The sequence below is a fragment of the Melospiza georgiana genome, chromosome 9 (assembly GCF_028018845.1).
Source record: "Melospiza georgiana isolate bMelGeo1 chromosome 9, bMelGeo1.pri, whole genome shotgun sequence".
In the NCBI taxonomy this organism is placed as follows: domain Eukaryota; kingdom Metazoa; phylum Chordata; class Aves; order Passeriformes; family Passerellidae; genus Melospiza; species Melospiza georgiana.
Window position 1 is genome coordinate 31,165,536 of NC_080438.1, and position 9,517 is coordinate 31,175,052.

The following is a 9,517-nucleotide window of genomic DNA, read 5'->3' on the forward strand; positions in this document are numbered from 1 at the left end:
AGGACACGTGCCCACCTAATGGGTGGCTTTGGGGTGTTTACAGGCGCTGTGACGGGAGCACCGCCGGGCTGACGCCCCGCTGCGGGCAGGCCGCGGGCAGGGGCTGGAATGGCAGGGAGAGCCCGTTCCCAGATTTACTGGCTCTGCCCTGCTCCACCACGCAGCGTGCCACCCTGCCGCTTACCGAGCGGGCATCACTTGGGGGGAGGGAAGGTCAAACAGCACCGGGACCCGGGAACACGTTGGTGTCTTGCCCGTCCAGCCGTGTCACCCTGTGGGTCACTGCCGCGCTGCTCCCGGTTCCGCCCGGGAAAGCCGCCCCCGGCGCCCTCCGCGCGCGGCGCCCCCCAGCGGCCGGGCGCTGCCGTGCAGGGCGGGCCCCGCCCCGCCGGCAGCCAATGGGAGGGCGCGGGGGCCCCGCCCCGCCGGCGCAGCAGCCAATGAGAAGGCGCGAAAGCCGCGCCCCGCCGAGCCCGCGGGGTCGCTAAAAGCAGCCGCGCTGAGGGCCGGTCCCTCAGAGCCGCCACCATGTGCAGCCAGGAGTGCGGTAAGCTTCTGCCGCCTATCCCTCACTTCGCCACCAATGCCATCCACTACGCGCAGGAGCCCGAGCAGTGGAATTCCAAGGCCGTGGTGCCGCCTATCACGCTCTCCACCACCTTCAAGCAGCAAGTACCCGCGAAGGACGAGGAGGTGAGTGCGGCCAGCACGGGGCCGCCGAGCCCCGCTGCGGCCCCGGCGTGTCCCGGCCGGGGGAACGGGAGGCGGCAGGGCCTGGGCAGGGCAGGGAGCTCCCGGCGCGGATGTTTCCCCCCGTGGCAGCTCCTGGGCAGACGCGAGCATCTCGCTGGGCCGGGAGCGGGGCTCCTCACGGGGCCCTTGCAGAGCCGCCCGGCCGCGATGCCGTGCCTGTGCTCCGGGACGGCCCTGCTGAGCGGCGGCGGCACCGGAGGAGCCGCTGTGCTCCCTTGCAGCCGGAGCCAGCCCGGGGCTCGCTGTTCCCGCTGCGGGCGGCGATCCGGAGCGGTTTATCCCAAGCTTTCCCTGTGCTCTCTCTGATGTTTGTTTCCTCTTCCCACGCCAGAGGTACGAATACACCCGGTTCGACAATCCGAACAGGCGTATCCTGGAGAAGGTTATGTCCGTCCTCGATGGAGCCAAATACAGTGAGCACCTCGTGGGTTGGACGGGGCTTGGAGCAGCCTGGGACAGGGGTGGCACTGGCTGGGCTTTGGGGTCCCTCCATCCCAAACCATTCCATGATTCCCTCACCACGGCTCTGGCTGTTGGCTGTGGGCAGGAGCAGCTCCAAGGTGGGGAAGAGCCCAGCACTTCTGGTCCAGCAAAGTCCAGCTCCATGCCTGGGTTTGCCTGCTGCTCCCTCAGTGTGGCTGATGCCTGGGCTGAGCTGGATCCATCCTTGTGCAGCAGCACTGGAGGCAGTGGGAGCAGGCAGCCCCTGGCCCCAGTCCATTCCCAGTGTGTCCCAGTCCATTCCCAGTGTGTCCCAGTCCATTCCCAGTCTGTCCCAGCCTGTCCCAGTGTATCCCAGTGTCTGTCCTGGTTCCATGCTGTCCACATCCATCCCCTGCTGTCACTGGCTCTATGTTCCCAGTGAGGCACTGACAGAACAGGTTCTTTTCAGAGGCAAAGTGAGGAAGGCCAAGGCAAGTCTGACTTGTTGTGTCACATCAAACACTGATGATCCTTTCTCCTCCAGGCTTAGCTTATTCCTCTGGCATGGCAGCAATTATGAACATCTGTCACCTGCTGAAGTCAGGAGAAACAATTATCTGCACTGAACACGTTTATGAAGGTGGGTACAGCACCCAGTGGCTTCAGCCTTCTTTGTGCAGGGGCTCAAACGTGTCTGTGGCTCTCAGGAACTCTGAATTTCCCCTGTAGGACCCCACTGTTCTTTGAATCCTGTTGTTATCAATCCCTCTCCCTCACAGCTCCCCAGTGGCAGAGTGCACCCAGCTCTGCCAGAGTCCCTCTCTGAGCAGGGAGAGCTCACTCCAGTTCCTGGGAGCTTTCCCCTCTCCTTGGAGCCTCAGCCTGGTTTCTGCAGGGCTGAATTTCATTGCTCCTCCTGTGCCTTGGTTTGTTCCAAAGAAAGGGCTTCTCACAAAAGAACCTCCCAAACATCACTCAGATGTTCCCTTCAGCTCCCAGAATCCACCTCCATGTCCCATCCCTTCCTGCTCAGATGGAAAACTGAGTCCCTGGGGATCAGCTTGGCAAAAGGACCCAACCAATGAATTTTTAATGCAGGAGTGTTTCTGGTAGTGAGTGCTGCACATCCATTGATCACCTGCTGGATTCTTTTAATCTTCCCTGGGAAAGGCTTCAAAGACAGGAAGGAATCATTTTTATTGGAATGATGGGAAACCGTAGCTGGAGTCTTCCCCTTGATTGCTCTTCTGTGTTTAATTTCCTGATCATAAACCCCACATTGATTTCAAGTACTTCCCAAATCACTCTGATCCCATATTTAAATTATTACTATTTCATGATCACTCAATCTGCAACAATCTTTAAGTGTGTAAATAAAGAAAATATAAATGTGCCATGGATGGTGTGCAGCATCAAGCTGTGCCCTCCTGACTGTCCCTGCATGATGCAGGAGGCTGCAGAGCAGGGAATGAAGGTTAAGGAAGTTTTTCATTTTGTGATTGATTTTTTGTTTTTTTTTTAGGCACGAAAGAATTATTTGACAAAATGAAAAAGGAGTTCAATTTGGAAGTGTTTTATGTTGACTGCACAAAGCCAGAAGAGCTGGAAAAAAAGATTAAAGAACATCCCTCGACCAAGGTAGGGGAAAGGGAAGTGGACTTTAAAGGGACGTTAAATTGTTTTATCCTTGCTCCTGTTGGGGTTGGGGCTGTGTTGAGCTGAGGGGGCAGCTTGGGGCACAGCTGCATCCACCCCGTCCCCCTGTGCCCCTCATGGGCAGCACCCTGAGAAGGGCAGAGCCCTGCAGAGAGGAGGGAACAGGACAGAGGTGAGGAGGAGCAGAGGGAGCGCGGAGCCGGGGGGGCTCCGTGGCGCTGCTGGGTGATCCCTGCCCCAGGGGAAGGGAACTGTGCTGGGCAGGGCTCTGGGAAAGGCTCTGTCCTGCTGCTGAGCCCTTCTCCAGCTGGGATGCCCTGGGATGGCACAAGCCCAGCTGCAGGGAAAGCTCCCTGGGCTCGGAGGAGCCGCTGGAGCCTCCCCTGGCTCTGGCAGGGCCACTGCCCGTCCCCAGGGCCCAAAGCCACGGGGAGCTGCCAGCACTGGGCACCCAGAGCCCCTGGGACTCAGCCCAGCACTGGGAGCTCTCTGACCTGGACTTGTTTTGGGTTTGTGCAGCTGGTTTGGCTCGAGAGCCCCACGAACCCCACGCTGAAGGTGATCGACATCAAAGCCTGCGCAGACATCGCGCACAGGCACCCGGGGGTGCTGGTGGCCGTGGACAACAGCTTCATGTCTCCATATTTCCAGGTGTGTGGGACAAGGACAGGACTGTCACCTGCCCCAGTGGGGCTGGAGATCCCTTTTGGGAAGGGAAGCACCACCAAGAAACTGCAATTTTGGTCTCTGCATTGCAAAACCACCTGCTCTGGTTCAGGCCCGGCCCAGGTGCTGCTGCTGGTGCACCAGTGAGGGGGGCAGGGGGTGTCTGTACTCCAGGAATGATGGAATTCTGTTATTCCTGATGGAAATCAAACAGTTACCAAGGGTTCCCTCACTTTGGCCTTTTTGCATCAATTTTTCTGCACATGCTGTTCTGAGCCACAAAGGTAAAAACCAGATGATAGTGGAAGACAAACCTAGCAACCATTGTTCAGTCTTTCTTGGAGACATCCACTTTACCTTTTTCTTCTCTATTTTGCTGAATATATGATTCAGAGGTTTATAACTTTCTTCATAACAACTGCCAGAACTTTCCTGTATTGATAACTGGAAGACATGAAGTGAAGAGATTGAAGTTTTACAAATGCTTCAGAATAATGAACTTCCAAGCATTGTTGCTCTCAATATGGGATAGAATTTGCCTGCTTTGTTCTATTTTAAGAGTGATGCCCCTCACTCTTTAGAATGTGCTGATACCATGTGCAAAGTGCCTTAATTAGTGACTGATTAAAAATCTGGCACTGCTCAGCCCCTCTTGCCCATCCAGCTCCTGGTTTGTCTCCCCTCAGGAGGCTCCTGGGCAGAGCACTGGGAGCTGAGGGGAGAGAGCTGCCAAAGAAAGCTCCTTTGCTCATGCTCTCAGCTCCTCCAGGGCAGGATCTGCAACAGCTGGAAAGCAAAGCAATTCTTTTGCTCTGCAGCTGGATCCCTCATTTCCCGTGGAAATGCCCTTTGTGGGCTCCATGCCATGGTGTGTCCCTGCCCCAGCTGAGCTGCAGAACTGTTTTCCCAGCTCTGCACTGTGTGTTGGATGTGCTCAATCTCTCCTCTCCCTGGAGCCTGTGGGAGTGGGAGCAGTGCTCTTAAATCACATTTTCTTGTGCTTCCCTTGCATTCAGAGTGCCTCCCTGTACTGCTGCCTTTAGCACATGTTCTATTGTCATGCTCAGGTTTTTGTGTTTGTTTCTCCCCTTGTTTATCCTGTGTGAGTTCAGAGCCTTTGGAATGGCTGGGGATGAACCCAAACTGGAATGATGATGTTCTTTTCCTTTCCTTTCAGCGTCCTTTGGCCCTGGGGGCTGATATTTGTATGTCTTCTGCAACCAAATACATCAATGGTGAGTGTGAGAGTTCAGCTCATCCTTAGGGCAGGGATGGAGGGAGACTGGGAGGGAATTCCTGGCTGGGAGGGTGGAGAGGCCCCTGGATCCCTGGCAGTGCCCAAGGCCAGGTTGGACCCTGGGGCTGGAGCAGCCTGGGGTGGTGGGAGGTGTCCCAGGGGTTTTATTTACACCTGGGTGATCCCATTCTTGTCCCCTGTCATTTGCAGGGCACAGTGATGTTCTCATGGGCCTGGTCTCTGTAAATGAGAAATGTCTCTATGAGAAGCTGAAATTCCTGCAGAGGAGTAAGTCTAAACAGGGAATTCCTGACAGAATCCTGTTCACATCCACAGCTCCTGCTGGGGAGGGTGGGCATGCCCACAAGTGGGAAATCAGCCCAGAATGTAAATTAACAGAGCTGGGAAAGCTCAATAAAACAGTCCCATAAAATGAGAGACGTTGATCTCCCCTTCCTGAGCACTCCAGGAGAGCACTGGGGCCCATCCTGAGCCCACTGAGGTGCCCCCTGCAGCCTGGGGGGTTTGAAACTCCCTCACCCATCAGGGTGTGCCCAGTGCAGAATTTTCCTGCCTCGGATGATTCCGGCAATTTTCCGGCCTCCTCTTTGTCAGGAATAAATTCCTGTCCAGGGTTGTGCCCTCTGCACTGAGGGTGCACTGTGCCCAATAAATAATGTAATCCTTGAGGCCTGAGCCTGTTAATTGGCCTCATTAATTGGCTGTCCCATGTGGGAGATGAGGAACAGAGATTGCCTTGGCTGTCTTCCCACTTGTGCCAAGGTCAGCAATGCTGGAGGTGAGGATGTGCTTGGCTGTGCTGAATGCAGAACACCAATGTTGCTGTGGAATTCTCTGGAATTCTGTGTGATTCTGTGTGATTCTGTTCCCATTCCCACAGCCCTGGGAGCTGTCCCCTCTCCCTTTGACTGTTACATGTGCAACCGGGGCCTCAAGACTCTGCACATCAGGATGAAGCTGCACTTCCACAACGGCCTGGCTGTGGCCAAGTTCCTGAAATCCCATCCCTGTGTGGAGAAGGTCATGTACCCAGGTGGGTGAGCAGGGACTGGGGAGCTGTGGTGCCCAGTGATGGGCTGGGTGAGGCTGAGCTGCCCCAGCACTGCACTGGCATTCACTGGGAATTCTCCCAACTCTCTCCATTGCAGGGCTGGCTTCCCACTGTCAGTGTGAGGTGACGAAGAGGCAGTGCTCAGGTGTTTCAGGGATCGTCAGCTTCGAAATCCAAGGGGAAGAACGTAATGCTTATGCCTTTCTCAGGAACCTGAAGGTAAAGTGCAATAAAAGCAACTTCAGAGGGAGCTGAATCTGCCCTGCTGATGGGAGGGTGGGGTGGCTTCTCTTGCCAATCCTTTGGGTGTGTCCCATAAATCCCACTATAAATCAGGAATAATTTGTCCATGGGGTGAATGAGAGGGAACAAAGGGACCCCTCATCCCCCTGGGAGTGTTTGTTTGTTTGCTCCCAGGGTGAGGTGTGTCCAGCTCAGCTGCTGCTGGCAAAGGGCTTTCTGCAGGGCTGGGCAGCTGGGGCTGGTGCAGCTCTGCTGGAATATTGCAGAGTGCCCTCAGGGGGAAAGGCACTGAGGGAGCCCCTGGCTCTGGGAATGCTGTGCTGGCTCCAGGCAAGGACACTCCCTGGGATCCAGGGGCAGGATGAGTCTGTTTGCAATCTTAGCTCTTCCCTGCCAGATGTGCCCTTTATTCCCTAATTACAGCTAATACAATTTATAATATAGAAGTTATTTTAGAAAAACTTGAGGGGAAGAAAGGTCCCTAAACTTTCTATTTGCCTCAATGTCTTTGAAGAGGTGCCAGCCCTGAGGCTGCCAGAGCTCCAGGAGGGTTTGGACAGCTCTGCCAGGGATGCTCAGGGTGGGATTTTTGGGGTGTCTGTGCAGGGCCAGGGGCTGGATCAGTGATCCCTGTGGGCACCTCCAACTCAGGAGATTCCCTGATTCTGTGAGCTCTCTGTCCATGAATCCATAACCTCCTTCCCTTTCTCCCACAGGTGTTCACCGTGGGCTTCAGTGTGGGTGGCTATGAGAGCCTGGCAGAGCATCCGTGAGTTCATCCTCCCATCCTCAGAGCCCCAAAAAGCTGCAGAGCACCACGAAATTCCCACAATTTCCCAGCCCCCAGAGCTGTTTTGCTGTTTTGCCTTTAGCTAAACTCAGGAACTGCTGTGCAGCACAGAGCCAGGGGAGATTGCAGAGAGAGGGAATCCTGTGGGAGGGCAGAGATTGAGGAATTTCACCTGGAGGGCTGAGGCACAGTCGGTGTCCATGAAGGCAGCCCCAGAAGCTGCAGAGTGCTGGGATGGAGGAATGAATGCCCTGCTCCCTGCTCACACAAGGGGCACGGTCACTGTGTGCCCCAGCTGCCTCTGGGCCCTGGCAGGGCCTCCTGGGCCTTTTAAACTGCTCAAAGCAGCATCTTCATGGAATTGCATCATTGCACTCAAAGCCAGCTTGCTTTTGGAAAAGGTCCATGGAAATTATTGGCTAAATTTAAATGTTAAATCATTTCACTTCCTGATTTCACAGCAAACCTTGAAGCCCTCCAGCAGCTGAAAGGAACTGGTGCCAGTGACAGCACCAGGGAAATCCCTTCTTGCCTGTGTCCTGTGTAGCTGGAGAGAATAAACCCTCCAGAGTCCTTTGGGGCACTTTGAGAAGGGATCTGAGACACCAGGAATGAAACTGAGACTTTATACTGGAGGTTGCACATTCCCCATGTGCAGAGCTCACAGAGCTTCTGTGGAATAAAAGAGCAGCTCTGGAAGGAAGAGCAGTAGGAGTTTCTCCTTTGTCACGTCCAGATTTTTAAATATCCACTTCTTGTTAATCATTTGTGTCCTGCACATACGAGCTGGAGATGCAATTCCCTGACTTGTCAGCATTCCCAGCATTTCCAGGAGCTGCTGCCAGGGGCTCTCTGCATCTGTGGGGTCACACAGGTGGCACAGAGGAGGTGTCAGATCCTGCTGCATTTCAGGGCTGCTGGCAGGGAACCAGCCAGGCTGGTTTTACCAATCCAAGTCCCAGATTCTTGGGATAAAATGGTTTTTGTCATTTCAGGTACAGCATGACCCATCAGAATCTGCCTGAGGAGGATAAGAAACGTCTGGGGATCACAAAGACCTTGATCCGCCTCTCGGTGGGGCTGGAGGATGAGGAGGATCTGCTGGCAGACCTGGACCAGGCCCTGAAGGCTGCGGTGAGTGGGGAGTTCCTCTATAAAATCATCCCCAGCCAGCCTTTCCCAGGGGCTGAGCCCTCAGCTCCTCCCTGGTGTTCCCTGGGCTGGGGAGGGAAAGTTTCCCTGTTTGCAGCCCTGCTCAGGCACAGTTCCCCATGGATTCAGGAGAATCAAAGGCTGAAATGTGATTTGAATTTAATAAAAGGAAATAAAAATGTCTCTGATAGAGGGGCAGAACACACTGACCCCTCCCTTTCCTTCCTGCAGCTTAAACCTTGTATAAGCCTTGAGGGTCAATAAGGACCTTGGAACTGGACATGGCTGTGGACGAGGACACGGAAAACCAATCCCCTCTTGCTTTGCCTTTTCTTTACCAGCAGAGCTCAGTGTTCCTCCTGCTCCTGCAGGGTTGGGGGCACAGGGGCTGCTGCCTCTTGCTGCTCTCGGGTCATTCTCTGCTCACCCATCAGCTCAGCTCAAAACCTGATTGACCTCAGATTTATCTTAATTAGGTTGGAGATTTGCGTAAAAGCTTTTCTTTTTCTTGCTGCCTTTCCTTCTCTTGATGCAACATTGAAGCTGAAGTGAAATCCAACACTTGGCAAATAATAAGTTTCTAAAGAGGAATCTTTGTCATTTGAAAAAAATCATGTGCTGTGGGAATGATTGGAATTCTTTTAATTAAAACCTGCTTTTCTTTTCCTTGCTTATATTCCCCTGTGCACGTGTTTCTTGTGTTCAAAATCAGAGGATGGAGTGACCCTGGAGCTGTTGGGATTTTCCTGTGTGAGGGCAAGAGGGGAATGGAGCTGAGGGGAGAGAAGGGAATGGAGCTAAGGAGGGGCTGGAGCTGAGGGGAGAGAGGAGGATGGAGCTGAGGAGGGAATGGAGCTGAGGGCAGAGAGGGAATGGAGCTGAGGAGGGGCTGGAGCTGAGGCAGGACAATTCTGTACTGGCCACAGCCACAATAACCTTCATTGCACAGAGGGATTAAACCCTGACAAAACCCAAGTGAAGGTGCTCCCACCCAGCCCTCCTCATCCCACAGCACCCCAGACTGGGCTGGGTTGGAATGGACCTCGGAGCCCATCCAGTGCCACCCCTGCCATGGCAGGGACCCCTCCCACTGTCCCAGCCCCAGTGTCCAGCCTGGCCTTGGGCACTGCCAGGGATCCAGGGGCAGCCACAGCAAATCTGGGGATTCTGTTCCAGGGCTGCCCACCCTGCCAGGAACAATTCCTGCCCAGGGTCCCATCCATCCCTGCCCAGTGCCCATGAAGGCAGTGCCCCTTTTCCCTTGTCCCCACAGAGGTGTGTTCCTGGTTACACCAGGTCAGCTCCTGGAGCCCTCCATGGGCAGTCCCTCAGATCCAGGTGCTTTTCCAGGCAGCCCAGCCCCGTCTGCCCTGGAGCTGCTGCCTGGTCTGTGGGGAGCAGCAGGGGCTGCTTTGTGTCCCAGGAACGTCTCCCATGGAATGAAAAGCTGCTGTGCTTCCTCAGCCTCCTGCTGCCCTGGATTTCATTGACCCGTGGGATATCAGCCTGAGGCTGGCTCTGAGCC

General features: G+C 54.9%; 1 protein-coding gene across 1 annotated transcript; it reads left to right on the plus strand.

The window, feature by feature from the left end:
* Positions 1-528: 528 nt before the first annotated feature.
* Positions 529-8,239, plus strand: LOC131086650 (cystathionine gamma-lyase-like). The gene is made up of 12 exons (XM_058029732.1): positions 529-693; positions 1,085-1,166; positions 1,721-1,816; positions 2,699-2,814; positions 3,352-3,483; positions 4,676-4,733; positions 4,946-5,023; positions 5,637-5,789; positions 5,905-6,026; positions 6,767-6,819; positions 7,836-7,985; positions 8,224-8,239. Exons 1-12 carry the CDS (start codon positions 529-531, stop codon positions 8,237-8,239), a joined length of 1,221 nt encoding a protein of 406 aa, XP_057885715.1.
* The last annotated feature ends 1,278 nt before the right edge of the window (positions 8,240-9,517 follow it).

What these genes read in the sequence shown, in the direction of transcription:
- LOC131086650 (XM_058029732.1), top strand. Translation starts at nt 529, where the DNA reads ATGTGCAGCCAGGAGTGCGGTAAGCTTCTGCCGCCTATCCCTCACTTC. An exon ending in CCTCGATGGAGCCAAATACA is followed by an intron (nt 1,167 to 1,720) that starts GTGAGCACCTCG and finishes TTTCTCCTCCAG; the next exon opens with GCTTAGCTTATTCCTCTGGC. An exon ending in GCTGAAATTCCTGCAGAGGA is followed by an intron (nt 5,024 to 5,636) that starts GTAAGTCTAAAC and finishes CCATTCCCACAG; the next exon opens with CCCTGGGAGCTGTCCCCTCT.